The sequence below is a fragment of the Crocuta crocuta genome, unplaced genomic scaffold (assembly GCF_008692635.1).
Source record: "Crocuta crocuta isolate KB4526 unplaced genomic scaffold, BGI_CrCroc_1.0 scaffold11, whole genome shotgun sequence".
Classification (NCBI taxonomy): Eukaryota; Metazoa; Chordata; class Mammalia; order Carnivora; family Hyaenidae; genus Crocuta; species Crocuta crocuta.
The window spans coordinates 712381-731883 of record NW_027528624.1 but is presented as its reverse complement, the minus strand read 5'-3'; the positions used below and the strand labels follow the sequence as shown (position 1 = coordinate 731883).

The 19503-nt window shown below is 45.3% G+C and overlaps 1 protein-coding gene across 2 annotated transcripts in view; it reads left to right on the top strand.

Annotated features, from left to right (window-relative positions):
• The first annotated feature begins 6 nt into the window (after positions 1-6).
• The window catches only part of CNKSR3 (CNKSR family member 3), a 90909-nt gene continuing 71412 nt past the window's right edge, over positions 7-19503 (top strand). For both annotated transcript variants that reach the window (XM_077755079.1, XM_077755078.1), the window contains exon 1: positions 7-261. Coding sequence is in view for 1 of the 2 variants with exons in the window: in XM_077755078.1 (XP_077611204.1) it covers positions 210-261 (52 nt within the window). In the remaining variant the exon portion in view is untranslated. The remainder of the gene's footprint in view (positions 262-19503) is intronic.

Here is a 19503-nt window from a genome sequence, read left to right as displayed (position 1 = left end):
GCGCCGGGCCCGGCTGCCGGGGAGGGGACCGCGCTGTCCAGGCTGAGCCGCGCCGGGATGACCCGCTGACCGCGGCCATGCAGCCTTGACGGGGCGCTCCGGCGCGCGGGGACCAGCCGCGGGGCGCGCCCTCCCGGGAAGGGGCAGCCGCCCTGGTAGCCAGACTTGAACCGCCGACTCCAGCCCAGCCGGGAGCAAAGCCCTTGATCATGGAGCCCGTGACCAAGTGGAGCCCCAAACAAGTGGTGGACTGGACTAGAGGTGAGCGGGTCTGGCGCGGGGCCCGCGTCTCCGGCCAGGGATGGGGCTGGGGGGAGAGGGGGAGCCAGGGCCTGAGGGTGCTCAGCCGCTCCCGCGGGCGAGACGCGTTGAGAGCGCAGCGCGGTGACCATGCAAACTTCTTCGGAGTGGCCTGTGCACCCCTAGCTCTTGTGCTTGCTTTAGGGGGTGCGAGCTGTGGCAAGCCGAGGGGAGCCCCAGCATGAAGCCGGGGAGTGGAGACGGCCTTTCTGTGGAGGGTGAGGGTTGGGGGGTGCGGCTCTCGGGGCTTGCGGGGGAGGGCTGGCTCTGCGGGGCTGGGGGCGCCNCCGGGGTGCGTGCCCGGTTCCCAGGCTGCCCGTCCTGGAGCGAGGAGCCACAAGGCGCCTTTGTGCGGGTGACTCCCCTCGGACCTCGTAAATGCCGCCCGCCGGCCCGGGGCGGTTGCACAGGTGAGGGAGACGGGGCGGCTCGCCGAACGTCTCTGTTTGTGTTGGAGAAGGCGACCCGGCAGCGCCGGAGCCAACGCGGGGGCGCTCCCGCCGCCGAGCAGCCTCGAGCCGGACCCCGCGGGGTTCGCTGACTTTTGCTCCAAGGCGCCAGGACCCTGTGGCGCTGCACGTCTAGGCCACGTTGAGACCCCGGGAAGAGGCGATCTGTGGGGAACCCCTGTCCTGAGCTGTACGGTACTGCGGACGAGGAAAAGCAGTGGGCGGGGGCGGTAAGAGGTGGCCGAGCGGGGGAGCAGCTCTTCCCCTCAGCGTCACGGCTTAGTTTTTGGTGCCTCCCCAGATTTCCAGGGAAGAGTGATCGAGGTTCCCCAGGCCTCTTCTCCTCTTCCAAAGAAACAAAGCCCGCAAGAACAACCACTGTTTGTATGGGTTCCTCGCCCCCGTCATAGCTTAACATCTCTTTGTTTCAAGTTACTGTTTCTTTTTTTTCTTTCTTCTATCTGCTCTTCCAGGTGAGGAATGGTGTCCTTTCTCAGTAGTAATAACTAGAATTGTATAGCGCTTTACAGTTTGCTAAGAACTCTCTCTCTGTTATTGCCCTTGGTCATCACAGTAAGCCTGTGAGGTAGGTAATACTGGTAAGATCAGGTCATCTTTCAAACGGTCTCACCCATGGCTGGGGCATGACGAAAACTGGCCATCTGACATCTCATTTCTCATGCCTGCGAAGGACACATAGACCACGTGGGAATGGGATGGATGTCCTCCATGTCGGGGACACATGGCATGTGGCAGTGGGGTAGCCTGATCCCAGTGGAGCAGGAAAGGGATACACTGTCTCCGGAGAAGAGGTTTCTCCAGGGATCAAAGTTTCCAGGGCTCTTATTTAAAACGAGGATGAGAATGACACATACTTGTGCATTGGTGACTAGGTTTGCCCGGGGAAAGAGCACATAGCATTGCCAGGGATTGGCACACAAAACATTAACTTAAAAGCTATAAATTCCCAGACCGTGTTTTGAAATGGGGCGTGTTTCCCTGTTCAGGACACCACCAGATTCCCCAGCTGGTGACTTGCCAAGACAGAGTTGATTGGTCTGTCCATTACAGAAGCAGTGTAAGAAATGGGTGATTTCAGCAGTTTCTGACCTCCAGAGCCCTTCTGTCCAGGAAGGTAGCTACTCGTCACAGGCAGCTCTTAAGCCCTTAAAGTGGGTGGATCGGAATCATAATGTGTTGCAAGTGTAAAATTACGTGTGTGTGAAGACTTCGTGTAAAAAAAGAATGTAAGTTATCTCAACTTTTAAAATACTTCATGTTGAAGGGAGTATTGTGGATACATTGGGTTAAATAAAACTATGATTAAAATTAACTTCACCTGTTTATTTTTCACTTCTTAATTGTGGCCCCTAAGAAAATGGAAAATTACACATGTGACTCACATTTGTGGCTTGCAGTATACTTAAGCTGGATGGTACTGCTCTGGAGGAAAGAAGGGGTTACAGTTTATCGCTCTTTGGCTTTCTTGAGCTTCTGCCAACCTACTTGATAATGTACAACTAGAAAAAAATGGTAACAGGCACACAGGAAGATTATGGAGTGAGATCTTCACACCCTCAAGATTGGTGTCTTTTTTTTTTTTTTTTTTTGGTCCCTCTTGGGATTGGGAGAAGAGACGTGTAAATTCACATCCTGTTATGTTTGTTTAGCATCTAAAAAGGAGGAGCAGATTAAAAGGTTTTTGGTATCCAGTTGCCCTGACGTTATGACTTGAGATTGCTTTCCTGTAGGGAAAGTTTCCTACTGACCTGAAACAGCAATTATCAGCAGTTCAATACCTTGGTATCAGGAGCTCTGGATACTGATTAAGTTACATACCTGTGGTTAGCATGTGGCAACTTTATACAGAATGCCTGTGCCCTTTTGGACACTTAAGTACAGCCTCATAGAATAACCTGTGTACTTTCCGTGTTAGAATCTAGGAAAGATAAAAAGACCAAGTGTGGCTTACACTTAGACAAAAGGCTACGTTCTCCCAAATTGTATGATGCGTTACTTGAATATTTCTCATAGTAATGATGTGAAAGTATTGACTTTTCAATCAACCGCTGGCTTTTGCAAACTTGTTTGCTTATGCGTCTATTTTTAGTTGTATTTGCTAACATCTCTACCCACCCCCCACTTTATAAATACATCCTACTTACTGATAAGCAGTTCTTCATGTAGACTTTGTCACTCTGGGTATTGCATGAGGATGGTATGGTGATTGTGAGCCCTGTAGGAAACCTTGAGCTTAACACTGTCTAAACCTGGCCACAATTTACAGCTTGCTTTCATGTGGATGCGATTCAGCAGGAAAAAGGTTTATGCATATAGAATGTATTAACTCACTTGGCTTTTATTATTATTATTTTATTATTATAATTTTTATGTGTATTTGTCCTTAGCTATACTGACACCAATTTTATCATAATATTAGTAGATCCTCAGTAAATCTTAGCAGTATGTCTCCACATTGCACGAGTACTAACTCATTGAATATTTATTGCATGACCACCCTTTGAGGTAGGAACTCTTATTTCCATTTTGTAGCTGAGAAAACCAACACACAGAAATGTTAAGTATCTTGCACAGCGAGGAAGGGACAGCAGCATTTGACCCCGGGTGCTTTGGCTTTCCTTCCCCTTCTCAGGGGGTTCCTTCCCAGAATCTCACTCCCAGAGAACTCTCAGAATCTTCACCACATTGATGAACAGACCTCCAGGATCCCCATGGTGTGAGTTCTTAAAGTCGTGTTAGTGGAGGAGAGTTGTCGGGTATATTTGTGTCTCATCCTTCGTATTTGGTATATGTCAGGAGGATTATTTGTAAATCAAATTAATTCATAATTCATGGCACCTCACCTTTCGAATAATTCAGTCAAGGCTTTTGCAAAGCAAATGATCTTTTACAACATGTATCAGGTGAGAGTAGGGTCAGGTGTGCACAACCGAAAACCCAATTTACAGAGGCTTAACCAAATGGGAGAGTTGATTTTCCTGTGTAAACGAAGTCTGGAGATGGAGAATTCAGAAGTAGACGGGGCCTCCAAGGTGCGGTCAGAGGCCCAGGCTACTTCTAATGTCCTGTTCAGCCATTCTGAGCACGGGGTACCTCAGGTGGCCTTCATCTTCATCCTTCATGCCTTAGCGTGAGACAGCAGTTCAACCTCCAGAATCACGTCTTCTGTTCCAGGCAGGAGGCAAAAGACTGATGGGAGCCAAGTCTTCTCCCAGAAGCTCCATCCAGTGACGTGGCTTACATCTCAGTTGCCAGAACTGTCGTGCACCCCCCTCGTGCCACAAAGGAGGCCAGTCACTGTAGTTTTTTTTCAACTGGGTTCATTTTGGCCCGGAAAAGAAAAATTGGAGTTTGTTCAGTAAGGAAGAAGGGGAGAATAGGCACAGGTAAACAGCCAGGGGTGTCTAACACACAGTGATTTATATGTACTGGTCTTTATAGCTTAGTTCTCAAAGGAGGATACGGGGTCATAATTTCCGACTTCTATCAAGTCAGCCCTGTTTTAGAAGTGGTGTTCTATTTTCATTCGTGCTAAGCTTTCTCTGGTCAGAACTGTTAAGTTATATGAAGTCTTTGTCTCTAAGCTTGATTTAAATATTAGGAGCTAAAGTGTAAGATGCAGCTGCCCAAGTTGTGTTTCTATTTTTAGGCCATTGGGGAATGTCTGCCTCAAGGAGAAGGAATACTGGTTTGTCCCATAAGCGCTGTTGGCTCGTTGATTGGCGTGAGATGGGCAGGTTCCCAGTAAGTGTGTCGAGTGAGCACGCCTATAATGCCCGGCTGTAGTCGCAGAACAGAAGCCTCTCTGGCCAGCTTCTGGCTCCTAGCACGGGCACCACGTCCCCGTCACCAACCAAGAGTAAAGGGGGTTTCTTGCTTAAGGTCTGACTGAGCCTGTGGGGTTCAGGACGTTGGCTCTTTCTCTGTAATCAGGCCACGCACACTGCTCTTCCCTGTGATGTCTCTTAGTGTTTGGTCCAGAGGGGCTGGAATTTCAGTGTTATCTGTAGAGATCGGGTACCTTGTAGGTCAACTCCAGTATTAGCCTATTAGGCCCCTGCTGCTGACGTCCATACAGAGGCCGGTTCCTCCTGTAACCCTGATTTCAGTTAGGTTATGCTTTTCCCTTTAGCCACTGTGGTCAGGGAAAAAGGGAGGTCTTTCACTTTCAAGAGCTGTATGTCTGTCTCAGAGATCAGAAACCCTTCTCTTTATTGCACACTCTTCCTGGATCTAGTCTATTTCCTGGGCTCCAGCCATAGAGTTATCTTTTTTCCTTTTTTTTTTAGAATTTATTTCTGAGAGAGAGCGTGAGCAGGGGGAGGGTCAGAGAGAGAGGGAGACACAGAATCTGAAGGCTTCAGCAGCAAGCTGTCAGTACAGAACCCGATGTGGGGCTTGAACCCATGAACCATGAGATCATGACCTGAGCCAAAGTTGGATGCTTAACCGACTGAGCCACCCAGATGCCCCCATAGAGTTATCTTAATCGTAATAATAGAAAAATATTTCTTGAAACACTTATGTGTCAGGCACTATGCTAAGTGTTTTGTTTAGACTCAATTCTCAGGAAACCCAATGAGGTGTACAAACTAGTATTAACCCTTTTCAAAGACGAAGAAACTAAAGCAGAGAGAGAGGGAGAGAGAGAACTTGCTCAGGGGCCCGTAGTTGTAAGTGACGGTGCTCAACATACACTCTCATCTCCTCCATGACTTCATCATGTCCATGGCCTGCACCAGGGCAGTGGAGGTCTGGGGTGAGTGTGGGCTCTGGAACCAGACTCTGGGGCTGTATCCCAGTCCTACCCCTGATTGTATGGTCTTACGTAAGCTCTCTGTAAATTATCACTCCTTGTTTTTATTGCTTCCTCCCTTTTATTCTATAGCTGCAGGTCATAAATTATTTTCTCTGAGCGGTCAGGTCTGTTAGAGGGGTGACTCCTACCGTTCAGGGGCACCAGTCAGTCCCGAAGAGATTTCCCCACCGTTTGACAGCCGCTCAGAGGAGCCAGGGCAGAACTTAACCAGCTGATCAGGAAGATTCTTGGTTGGCAGAGCGGTAGATGTCTCTTGCCAGTATCATGAAGCTTCTCTGGGTAAAGAAATCCCAACCATATTTTCTCAACTTTTTAAAAACGGTCACTGACTTCCAGCGAGCACGGCGCTAGAGCTGGCTCATGCTGTCGGATGTTGACTGCTGTCTGGCACCTGGTCCGTGAGCAACAAGCCACATCACCCGGGAGCTTGTTAGCGATGCAGGGGCTCCGGCCTGCCTGCTGAATCAGAATCTGCATTTTGACAGGGTCCCCTGGTTACTGGTGTGCTCTTTACCGTTGGAGAAGCACCTCTCCAGCACAGAACTGCGAACACGTTTCTATACTCTGCTGCTGGGTTCTGCTGTCTGATCCCGTGGGACCTCGGTCAGTTTTAAGTCCTGGGAGGCCAGGCTGCGTTTGAGGATGCTGCACTTGGCCACTGAATGAAAGCAAAAAGGTGGTGTTAGGCTGTGTGCCTCTATTTATAGGCACCACCTAGCAACAGCATCAGGCCATTGTCTGCAAACTAAGTGACACATTTCCCCTGAGATTGCTTACCTACCTTTTGGGACTTGAAGGGTCCTCTTAATAACATTGTTTTCTGTTTTTGTTCTTGTCGTTTTCAAAAGAAGGGAGCTGTGAAGTGGTCGATGGGCACTGTGGTTCAAGTTTGTCGTCGGGATCGCCAGATGGACATTGAAAGATGGGTGGGCTTGCGGCCAGTCCTATAGTCTCTGACCACGTGGGGCTGACCAGGATTAGCAGATCCGGGGGGAGGGGGGAGTTTTCATAATTGGTAGAAAATGGCACAAAACGTTATTTAGGGAATAACTACAGCAGTTCTCATAATTTAAAAGCATGTGTTGTGCCAAGGCCAAGTGTCTTCATCTGTCTCCTTTGAGTTCAGGAGTGACCTCTTCATGCTCGAGGCTCACCTGGGAGCCTCCCTTTCTGCGTTCACATCATCTGCTGCGGGGGGCTCCCTTCTCTGCCTCACGCTTCTATGTCACCGCCTCCAGTGTTGACTGACCATTCCTAGCCTCTTGGGCTGGCTCTGGGACATTCGTGTTCTCACCTTGCTTTCCCTCTTTACTCTTATTATCTTGTGGCATTTCGAGAGTTTTCACCCCAGACCTAGCCATCATCTCGGCCTTTAATAAATAAGGCAAGTTTTATTTACATAAACTCTACACAGTCCTCCATGTTTGTTCTTTTTTGTGTCTTTTCACAAGCCCGAGAGATGTGCAGTGATGGCATACCTCTGTAGCCGATGAGGACATTTGGGCTTTTAGATATTAAATCTGTTGTCCAAGGTCAAAGGCCAGGAATTGGGACCAGACTCCACAGGCTTCTATTCTGTTGTTCTGTCCAGACCTGGCTTCTCCTCTGGCCAAAGTGGGTGCTTTCTGTTTTCTCCTAATCTACAAGTGTGGGAAGGAACGGCCTCAGAGAGCTTCTGACTTTTGTGTTCCCTGATTCTCCCCCTTAGGATTTATACTCAGAGGACATAGGCCTTTCTTTCTTTTTGAAATTACACAGCTTAAGCAGGACCCTGCATATTTTGAACCTGACCTGTAAGTATTTGAGACGTTGTCTGCTAGTTGTTTATTTTATTGTAGTTTGTTGATTGTGTTGTATTTCAGAATGCAAGTCAGCAATGGAATACATCATTTCCTTTTTTGAGACTCCTAATCTAATTTTTATTTTGAGTGTCATATTGCATTTTTTTGTCCATGTGGTACACTTAAACATTTCTATTCGGTAGAATCATACACAGACACATAGACACACACACACAGAGATACATTTCCTGCTTGCCTTTGATTATTCACAGTATCTTCCTTTCAATTGCTTTGAGAGAGAAGGTCAAGCAGCTATAGTGAACAACGTATAGGCTTTGAAGTAAAATAAAACTGGGTTCACATTCTGTGTTTAACGCTAACTGGCTTGAAAACTTGGGTAAGTAACTTTTCTTCTTCAAGGCTGCCTTAGTTTTCTCATGTGTAAAGTGGGACTGATCATAACCAACACATAGGGTTTTAGTTATACATAAAAGAGGCGTATAAATGCTCGCATGCTTATTACTAATGATTAATCCATAATAACTCCAAGTTAATACATAGTATAATTGGATTATTTCTTTTTGAGTATTTAACACTGCTGTGGCTGAGAGTCACTTTTCGCATGCTTACTAATAACTTGTGACAATTCCAGGCTCCCTTTTATTGGTATATAGGTGGTCTGTTAAAACAGCTGCATTTTTTGTCTTCTCCTTGGACAGTTTCCTTCACTTCCTTTGCGGACCTTGTAAGTCTTCGAGGAAGGTGGAATCATAGATCAGTTCTGTGGTAGCTTTCTTGGAAAGAGCTTAAGAGCAACAGCTCAGGAGGAATACTTATGCTGACAGTTCCACCCTGTTGTAAAAAGAAATTCTTCATTCATTCAACAAATAATTACTGAGGACCTACCCAGTTCCACATATTATTCTAGGTGCTGGAAACCCAGCTGTGTTGCAGTTCAGCCCCTGCTTTAACTGCGGGGTTGATAAACGACGACCATGACAAAATAGACGAACAAGAAAATGCTACTGATAAGTGCGGAGAAGAAAGTAAAGTAGAGGTGTGAAGGGAAGTGACTGGGTGGGGGACTTCTTTCGATGGTGTCCTCAGAGAAGCCTCTCTCAGAAGACGATATTTAGGCATGAATGATGAGAAGGAACCAGCAACTGGAAAATTAGTGGGGAGAGGATGGCCCGTGCAGAGGCCCTGAGGTGCCAATGAATTTGGCGTGTTTGAGGAAAGGAAGTGTGGTGGCCTCGTGAAGAGCAAGGATGGCGGGGTCATGGGCGGAGATGGGCTGACAGACAACACAGAGACCAGATCACAGAGGGTCTCCTCAGCCTTGGTCGGCTGTTTGCAGTTTTTCCTAGCTGTTGTGGAAAGCAGGAGAGTGACAAATCTGATTTGGATCTGGGGCAGAAGTGAATGCAGGGAGGCCAGCTGGAAGGCATTCTGGAGATGATGGTATTTTGGACTAAGGTTCCAGTGGCTTCAGCATTTGAGAAGCCAAGTTCTAGACGGAGTTGGTTCATTGGTAGATCATTTTGAAATTACATTTGAAATCATGATGTATATTAGTGGTTTTTTTTTTTTTTTTTTTTTCCTCCTGGGGTTAGGAGAGCTCCTACCCTCCCCTCATCCTGATTACTCTCTTGTCATTTAAATGGAGGACGAAATCTGTCTTTCTGCATTCACATGCTTTGTTCCCAGTATTGTTCTTTCCTGGCACATTTTGCTGGGAGCTACAGTTTCTGAAGCTGTTTATTCATCTATGAATAGGGGTTTTGTGAGGGTGGACATAGCCTAGTTTGTTTTCTTTGACATCAAATGGCTGATTGAACAGTTTTTAACCTGGGATCAGAAGGGCAAACGCAGTTGTGTTTATTAGAGCAAAACAGTTCCTTAGAATGCATGTCAGTAGGTTGTAAAAACTAGAAAGCTTTCTATAGGAAAACTTCAAAACTGTTAGGGTCAAAGGATCTCATAGATAGATCTGATTTAAAATCTTTTTGCTCCATTGAAAGGCTGTCCTAATTTTGCTTTAGAAAAGAGAGCCCTCGTATTTTTGGTTGAATAGATGGTGTTTTGAGTAATTTTCAACAGGTAAGAATGGAATTCATTTTAAAACACTTACTGTATTACTTATCGCATTATAGGGTGAATGGCAGAGAAATGAGGGTAGATAGGCTTATATGAGAATAGCCTGGAAGCTTACTACGCACACCTAGTCTCCCTCCCTTCCCCCCAAGAAGAAAATCTGACAGCCATTTTAGAGGAGAACCCCTACGTGTTATCTGTCAGAAAAGGTGGTGATTATGATCATCTGAATCATGCTTTCCTGAGGAAAACCTTTTAGTGAAAGGAAACATTCTACTTCCTATTTTCAGAGGTTTGCAGCAGAGGGGAAATTTCAGTGCTTTTGGATTTAGTTATCTGTGTGTGTGTGTGTGTGTGTGTGTTTCCAACTTTATTCTTTTGTGTGTGTGTATGTGTGTTTCCAACTTTATCCTATGTTAATCAGATAGCCTTTCATGTTCCCAGAGTAATTTTACATTACAGTGTTTTAAAGAGAGTTGAGTCAAACTGCCTAGAATATGATCTTTGAGACAACAAAGCTAGCTTCCCATGTCGAGTGGACCAGACTTCATGTAATACCTGTGAAGCTGTGAGCACCTTCTTAACAAGGATTCCAGCTGGAGCCCTGCATGCCCAGGTGACATGGCTGTGAATAGTGTCTGCGGAAACAATGGTCTGCTCCAGGGCCAAAATTGTTAGGAATAAATATTGAAAAAAACAAACACAAATACTCCTTGTGAGGAAGATGTCTAGAGACCTGTGTTATGAAGTGGTTGGGTTGTGAGGACCCCTGGGCCAGGTTGGAGGATCTTACATAATGCTCGTCTGTGAGGACCACCTCCACTTGGGAGGTGAGAAGATTCTCCATTCTTTTTTTTTATTTAAAAATTTTTTCAATGTTTTATTTATTTCTAGGAGAGAGAGAGAGAGAGACAGTGTGAGCAGGGGAGGGTCAGAGAGAGAGGGAGTCACAGACTGAAACAGGCTCCAGGCTCCGAGCTGGCAGTCAGCACAGAGCCCGACGCGGGGCTCGAACCCACGAACCGCGAGATCATGACCTAAGCGAAAGTCGGACGCTTAACCGACTAAGCCACCCAGGCGCTCTCCATTCTTATCGGGTGCCATCTAAACAGCACATGTGATGAGCACCTGTAAACATATGAACACCAGACCTGACACCTGACATTTTGAAGCTGAGATCTCCCGAGACCCTTTCCCGGCCCCATCCACGTGGCTCCCTCAGCATCTCATCGTTGTTGTTCTTGAACTTACATCTTCAGCATCTGTATCACCTGGGAACTCACACATGTAAATTCTTGGGTCCCATCCCAGCCCCACAGAATCAGGTGCTCTGGGGGTGGGACCCGGGAAGCCGCGTTGTACCAGGTCCCTGAGGAGATTCTGGGACCGGCTAAAATTTGAGGACCATTGGTCTGTACCACTCATGTAGAGTACAGACAGGAAAAAAACTGAGTTAAGGCGGACTATCCCCCATAATTTCTATCTACAGTTGGTTTTTGACTAATACATAGTGATGAGTAAGGAAAGAGCTTTTCTGGTAGGGACGATTGTCCCGTACTTCAGTGGATGAGTTACCGCACCTCTGTCTGTGAGTGTCCTTTCCACAGAGTGGGCACCTCGCCAGCTGCTCCCCCTCCTCCCCCCGGGCATGGAGGGGTCTTTTGTTTAGTCCCTCTGTGAGCACTCAGCCTTAGGAAAACACCAGAGAGGAATGTTTCATGGTCTGAAGGGACCAGTTTAGGTTTTGTGTGGAATTTCCAGACGTTGCTCTAATAAAGGCACAGCATGTAACCTCCTCCCCCATCCCATCCGAAGAGAGGGTGGAGAGTTGTTCTCTCTCACTTAGCACTGAGATTTTGGCTTTGAACAGCGTAGGCAGATGCAGAGACGTGAGGGAAAGGAAAAGCAGACGAGAGAAATACTCAGAGCAGCAAATACATTGCAGCCGAGGGGGGAAGAGCTCTTTCGTTTAGTAGGTGGACATTGAACCCGCGCAGGGGGAGTTTGGGAGCCCCGCACTCGTGGAAGGCCAAGAGCGTCCAGACTCGAAGGGACACGACAGAAGTGAACACTGCAGGCCAGGACGGGGAGTGGGACTCAGAACAAGAGTTACAGACCACAGCTGACCACGGGGGCCAGGCAGGCAGTGTCGGGAATGGAAATGGAGGAGTGTAGGTGAGAAGAAGGCAGAAAGCTGTGGAGACTGCCTCCCACTCAGAGACACACTGGTTGCCCAGTTTGGGCTGGCGAGACCTACGGTTTCCAGAGCTTCTGATTTTTTTGTTGATTTTTCTTGTTTTCATTATGAAGCTGGAGATCTGGCTTTGTATGTGACATTGCCCCGTTTTTAGAAAACCATTTACAGTGTTTTGGTTTTTGTTTTGGAACAGGACAAAGAAAGTATGTCGGTGGGCCAGTTTGTCATGCTTCCCTCTGCGACCGCTCTGGTCAGGTGTTAGTTGCCCAGGTGAGAAACATCACCTATAAGATGTGAATACAGTTAGCTCCACTTCTGCAGCTATTTAGTAAATCTGCTTGTTACCCATAATTGCGTTTTGCTATTTAACTAGTTCCGTTATTCCCAACATCGCGATATGTAATCCCATGCAGGTATTGTTAGGTCAGAAATGCCAGTGCCTTAATGGGCGTAGCAGACCATTAGGTAGTTACTCTGCAGTGTGGAAACAGGAATGTGGTTTCTCTTGATTGAGTTTATTTTGCCATTGGCTGTGCGGTATTGGCCTCTGACAGGAACTGTTTCTGTTTGTACAGAAAGAGTTCATTCATACATAAATTCATTCCTTTGTACCAAAGGATTTTAAAATAGGGTATATGTTCCAAATTTTTGTGCTGGTTTGTGGGATCCTGTTTGATTTAGTAAGTTATCAGTTGACTTAAGGTCTTTCTTTTTCATGGCGCTCTGAATTGGGAAACAAAACAAAACAAAACAAAAAACAAAAGCACTACTGTTAGACTGGGGTGAAACTCACTCCAAAACACAATCTACAAAATTCTCAGGGATGGGGGCGCCTGGGCGGCTCAGTCGGTTAAGCGTCCAACTTCGGCTCAGGTCATGATCTCACGGTTCATGGGTTCAAGCCCCACATCGGGCTCTGTACTGACAGTTAGCTTGCTGCTGGAGCCTTCAGATTCTGTGTCTCCCTCTCTCTCTGACCCTCCCCTGTTCATGCTCTCTCTCTCTCTCTCAGAAATAAATAAATTAAAAATTCTCAGGGACAGTTATGGAATATTTTAACCTTTTGGTTTGCTTTGTAAGTAAATAATCCATATATGTGTATATTAACACATAAGCATACAGACTATACACATGTGTATACAGACACATAATATATTCATTATAGATAATCTTAAATTGTTCATTAAGTTTTTATTTCAACCCTAATTTCCTCTTAAAAGACTAAAAAATCTATCTATGGATTGATTGATTGATCAATTTCCTTTTTCATACCAGTTACTCTGCTTCATGCTAAGGACAAAAAGATGAGTTAGATATAAATGAAGCCTGTTGTCAAGAAGCTCATGGTTTAGAAAGGAGGCAGCAGTTCACAGGTGACATTTATTGAGATTCTCTATGTTCTAGGCCTTTGCTGGGGCTTTTTGTGAATTCTCTTGTTTAGTCCTCAAAATGTTTATTTGACAGTAGCACTTTTACGGTCTTCATTTTACAGTTAAGGAAACCAGACCCTGGCCCCTCTGAGTGTGTGTCCTAAGTAAATGGGCTTTGAATTAAGACACATTTGATTCCAGAACCTGACCTCTCACCACATAAGTTGGCTGGTAATGAGTCACGAGGGCAAGGGGAAAACATCTATGTTCTTAAAAGTAGGGTTTGAATTGACCTACTTAAATTTAACCTGTAATTTACCAACCAATAAAAAAAATTCTGGAGAATACTCTCTTTCTTTCTTTTCTTTCTTTCTTTCTTTCTTTTTTTTTTTTTTTTTAAAAAAAACTTGTTTGGGGGGTGCCTAGGTGGCTAAGTCGGTTAAGCATCCGACTTCGGCTCAGGGCATGATCTCACAGTTTGTGGGTTCGAGCCCTGCGTCGGGCTCTGTGCTGATAGCTAGCTCAGAGCCTGGAGCATGCTTCAGATTCTGTATCTCCCTCTCTCTCTCTCTGACCCTCCCCTGCTCACGCTGTCTCTCTCTCTCTCTTTCTCTCTCTCTCAGAAATTTAAAAAAAAAAATTAAAATAATAACTTGTTTGGACTACAGTAAATGGGGAAAGATAGATTTTCAAGTATATTTAATAGGGATGATGTAGCCTTTGGATAATCACTTCATGATTTCAGGTCCTAGTTTATAAGTTAAAATTCTGAGATCATGAGAATATACAGTAGAAAAAGAGACTGGAAGGAAATACATTTACAGTGCCAGCATTTGTTGTCTCCGGATGATAGAGTTAGAGGTGGCTTTTATTCTCTTGTTCTTACATACAAAGGTAATCAAATGCGTTTTCTCTTGTATTCCGAGCCATGGCTACTTTCTGCTTGGCCTCTAGTCTTCAGGAAGCTTGGAAATCAGAAAAGCCACAGTGCACAACAGGAGAGAGAGAACGTTGGACTCCTTTTCCTGTCTTTCCAGGATCTTGACCCCTCAAGTCCTGGCTGCCTTACCAGCCCTCTGTTACCATCAAACAGCTAGCCTGTGTTTTTTAGGGTTTTTTGGTTTTTGGGTTTTTTGTTTTTTTAGGTTTTTTTTTTTCCTTAGTTTTGTTTTTCAGTCTTGCGTGGGCCGGTTTGTCCCGCAGAGCCAGGTGTGCCCACCCATGCGAGCCTCAAGAGCATCAGATGTTAGTGGGCACGAGAGTCTCTGGTAAGGGCCGATGGTTCATGGCCCTAATTGCCAGAGAGTTTGCTCACGTTGTAGGTGCCTGGTGGGGGCCCAGAGCCCCATTTGTAGTGGGCAGCCCCGGGTGTCTTTTGCAAGTGGTTTGTGAATGACAGTTTGAGAGCCACTGACCTTTAGGAACTTTGCTCTTCATTCACTGGGGAAATTATAGAGGGGTTTGAATGGAGGCCTCTTGGCACTGCGAAGGCTTCGAGGAGGAAGAGGGATTAGGGGTTAAGAGACTAGCTTTAGGGGACATTTGGGGTCCTCAGCGAGCGCCGAGGAGGCCTGACCTAGAACAGAGGCCTTGGGAACAGAAGGAGGGAAAAGGATGGTGAGAGAGCTACCGCCCAAGAGTGATCTGAAGTCTCAGCAGGGTCTCATGTGGGAGTGGTAGAAGGGACTTCAGTGTCCAGGTTTTGTGGCTCAGTGACCTCACAGGGAAGCACCAGTAAAATGTGTTGAATTCTGGGAGGAATGGTTTTGCAGGTTCAAGGTGAGTACACCGTGTAGATACCAGCCTCAAAAGCTCTTCAAGTTTGTAGAAGATGCCTCTCACGTGATGTACCAACGTCTTGGATGATTCAAACCCTTAAGAAAACACAGTGCCCTCTCTTCTTACAGCACTATGATTGTCTCATGTTTTAATGAGGTGTAAATATCATGCAGCTTGGCACATGAAACGTGTTAAAATTGGAGAGTGTTAGCTGAAATTTAGGTCTTCATACTTGAGTGTGAAATGATGCAATATACATGAATATGACACCCAGAATTATTTCTGTACCACTCATTAGAAGGTATGGAATGCAAAATAAAAGAGAAGATTAGAGCCCTACAAGGACAGCATGTAAATGGAGATATAAAATCAGCACTGATAAATGCAAAATTCATCTTGGAGTAGTTTCTCAAGTTTTGTCCAATGCTTAGTGAGATCAGCAGTCCTGGCTGACATGCTTGGTTGCAGTTGCTGTGTGGGTGGGTGAGCTCGTTTCCCTGAGATTAGTGCCTTCTGTGGGTTGCCAAAGCAAGTGAGTGAGTAGGAAGACCAACCTGGAAAGAGCCAAGGGTGTGTAGGGCTCTTAAGGGCCTGGCACTAAAGAGGGGGGGGCAGATATGATATGGCCCATTTTCTTGTTCATCGTTGAACCAACCAACTTCAAGAAGTAGGTGTGATTTCTTCTGTGATTTCCTTCAGGTAAAGTTACTTAATAGGATCAGCTATAAAGTGATAGATAAGTTTTTTTAGACCGCCTATCCCAGTGTTCTATATGGCCGATATTTCAATTTAAACTTGTTAATTTCCTATCTATGACTTTTCTCTTAGTATTAACTCCACTTACCTGGTATTCTGAAATGAAGCTACTTGTCTTTCACATTATTTTAGTTCTAGAAATGAGATTTTTGTGAAGTACTGTATTACTAGGTGACATGAGGAGAAATAGAACTCTCTTTGCATTAACTCATACTTGGTCTGTTAGCTAGAATGTCCTGTTAACTGTTATTTCCACCAACTCTGGTGAGGCTTCATAGTCACCGTGCATTCATTCAACAGCTATTAATTGAATGCCTGCATTGGTCTAGGTACTGTTCCAAGAACTGAGGATACAACAGTGAGCAAAGTAGGTAGTAGTTCCTATATTCCTGGAGCTGTTCTTCTAGTGGGGGTATATGGGATGTAAGTAAAATTTGTAGCACACAGATGTGGTAGGGGGATGGGATGCATAGCTGGATGCAGGAAGGGAATGGGGGTGCAGTTTTAACTATGGTGACCAGGGAAGGATTTCAGTGAACATTGAGACTTACGGGTAGAGGGATGTTTGGGCAGAGGGAACTGCAAGGGCAAATGTACCCAGACAGGAGCGTGCCTGACATGTTGGTTGGGCAAGGTGACTAGTGTGTCTAGAGCAGAGTGAGCAAAGGGAAGAGCTACACGAGGTGAGATCAGAGAGTAGAGACCAGATGGTGTGGAGCCTTAGAGATCATTATATATATGTGTGTATACTTGGCGTTAATTTGGTGTTTGGTGAGCCACTGGAAGAGTTTGAGCCAAGGAGTACTATCAGATTTACAATTTAAGGTTACAGTGGCTGCTGTGTTGAGAAGACTGAAGTGGGCCTGGGTAGACTTGGGGAACAGTCAGGATGCTAGGACACTGATCATGTGACAGATGACACTGGCACCCACTGGCAGCTGTGGCCACCATGAGAGGTGGCCATGTTCTGGATGTTCTGAAAGGCCAATAACATTGATTGGGAGATTGGATATTGGTGTGAGAGGATACTCATCAAGTGCTTGGTCTGGGGAGTTGGAAGGAGGAGATGGGTAGGGGAATACTCCGATACAAAATTTGCAGTGTGTGTTCGTGGTGAAGTAGGCAGTCGGATATATGTGTTTGGATTAGTGGGGGTGCTGGGGACTGGTTTAAGACCAAATGAGTGAGCAAAAGAAGACGAATGAAGACAAAAGGAAACCTGGGGTATTTCAGCCTTTGGAAGTCTGGAAGATGAGCGACCAGGACCAGGAAGATAGCTGTGAAGTTTCTGCCAGTAAGAAGGAAAGTGAGGAGAGGGTGGTCCTGGTGGCCAGTGCAGAGAGTGTTCCCGAAGGAAGTAGTTAGCTGGGCCAGGCTGGTAAGGGGAGGACGGAACTGACCAGCCTATTGAGTGAGCTGCACGAAGGACATTGGTGGGCTGGACAAGTTAGTTTTAGTGCGTTGATGGCAGAAAAAGTCTTGAGTATATCCAAGAACAAATTGGAAAAGAGGAATTGATGTCCCAAGAGACCGTCCTCTTCCTGAAAGAACACAGCTCTGGTTTGTTCTCAGTATGACTGAAGTACTGAATGCATTTTATTTTAATTCCTTAAAATCTATACCCAAATTTTGAAATAGGTAACTGGTGACTAGCTATTTGATCTATTAGGATGTGTTATGCCAGCTGGGTAAGAGTACACTATAGATATGCAGTCTCTTATTTTAATACTAACAAAGCTATTCATTTAGTGAATGACTGTGTACTGTGGCTTCCATAGAGAAGAATTATTCAGCCGAAATTCTTCCTTCCCCATTTTCCCCCCACATTTTTTGGAAATGAGAGTGAATAGCTCTCTCCCTGAGCTCTGTGATATTCCATAGTTAACCCATTTAGGTAGGAAAGATTTGTTATGGACTGATCCAAAACCTTGGGATAATTCCTTGTTGCTGATGATTTACCTTCATATATTGTAAGATTTACCTAACATACTCAGAATGCTATAAAATAGTATATAAATAATGTCTGTTACAGCCCATAGGTGGAAGCCATTTGTTAGCAGGAAAATTGGTGCAAATAGATAAACCAAATAACTTTACATCTAAGTCAGCAAATATTTATTGTATGTCTGTCATTTGTAATGTCTCTTCTAGGTGCAGTGAACAAGAGAGGTCCCTGGTGTCTTTGGCCTTTTCTGTTGAGTGGAACACACAAAGCAATCCATAGGCGTTTAAACTACAGGGTGTCCTAGGCACGCTGAGGAGGAGTATTTAACTTGGGTTTGAATGGGTGTTGCATAAATAGTTTCTTGGAGGAAGCTGCTTTCAAATTGAGACCTGTAGTATGGGCAAGAGGTAACCCGGCCTGGATTAGGGAGGGGAAAGAAAATATTTGGCAGAAAACTGAAAGGCAAGAGAGAGCCAGACATTTAAGTACTAGCTACTGAAAGAACTTGATTGTGTTGGATCTATTGGGAGGTTGAATGGAAAGAGATGAGCCTGGAGAGGTTTGTGTTTGGGGAGAGGAACAGATCACGGGGGCCCTGTTTATGCCTCTGAGCAGGGAATTCATATCTTTGAGTGGCCTTCCATTCTGGAGGAAGAGCCTGTGCCTGTATACATATGAAATATCTGTATAAGTATATCTCTCTCTCTATATTCATCCACACATGCACCCCCCCCACATATATATATACTCACATATACATATAACTATATATATATATAACTATATATATGTGCTTATATTTTTTTAAGGATCCTATATGTTACTTGATTCATGATCCTGTTAGGCACTTACTGGACTCTTCTGGAACAAGCATGATACTGGGTTTATGACCCAGAGTGAACTTGTCCCTCCACTGGGGGAGCCCTTGAATTTCAAGAAGCCTCAGTTAAATGCTCTATATGAAAATTCACTTCCTGGGTATTTATTTTCCTTGATTTGTGAATTGTGAAACTGATCAGACTTTTAGCACAAGGAAACGTAAAAACTCTTCATTAACACAAGAAGGCACTGCTGAAACACGGACTTGATAAAGTGAAGTCTGGTGGCAGGAGAGAAAAGGGAAGGCGGTGAGGAATGGAGAGGAATGGAGCCTGGGAGTTGGGTGGGGCAGACTGAGTCTCAGAGGAAGTAAATGCTTCGGGGGAGTGTGGCCTCGAGTCACACCTTAAGCTGTGGGTGTTCTGTGTGTTATCACTTCCAATCTGCTGCCCATGGCTGATTAATGATTAGTGATTATTTCCAGCCCAGCGTATAATGTAGTCTTTATAAGTTCAGTCTTCACTCCAGCAGGGGTGAGCCAAGACATAGTTTAGCATTTGTAGGGATTTATTATCCAGAAGTGGTCAGAAATCTCACTCAACAGATAGGAAATCTCTTCCTTCCCAACCCAAGAAGGATGTTCCACCATTAAGATACACTGTTCTCTTCCTCCCCTTTGACTTTGGGCGTGATCCAGTTTATACCTAAACCTTGAAAATACATACTCAGAACATTTCAGACCCAGGCCCAGATGAATCATACTTGCTATACCAGATCCAGAAGCCGCCGCATGGGCGTTCATCTCTGAGGTCCTGAACTCTGGAAGAACATACAGATTATACTTAAAACTAATAGGGCTTGATTATGGTTGGATGAGAAAACCAAAGTAAGAACCCACCTCTGAAGGGTGTGGCTGCTCCTGCTCTTGCCTCACATTGTTGCCCAGATTGTTGTGGGTGGCTGACATTGCCACATCATTCCCAGGGTTAAACATATACTCCGTTCTGGGAAAGCTTCCATCCTTAGCAGTCCACAGTTATAATTCAGTGCAACGTGGTTTTAAAAATAATTTAACAAGGTAAAATTTTAGCTTTTTAATAGGTACCATTTAAAAAATCCAGTTTTTTTTGTTTTTTGTTTGCTTCTGTTCCCACCCCCCTTCCACCTTCCCCC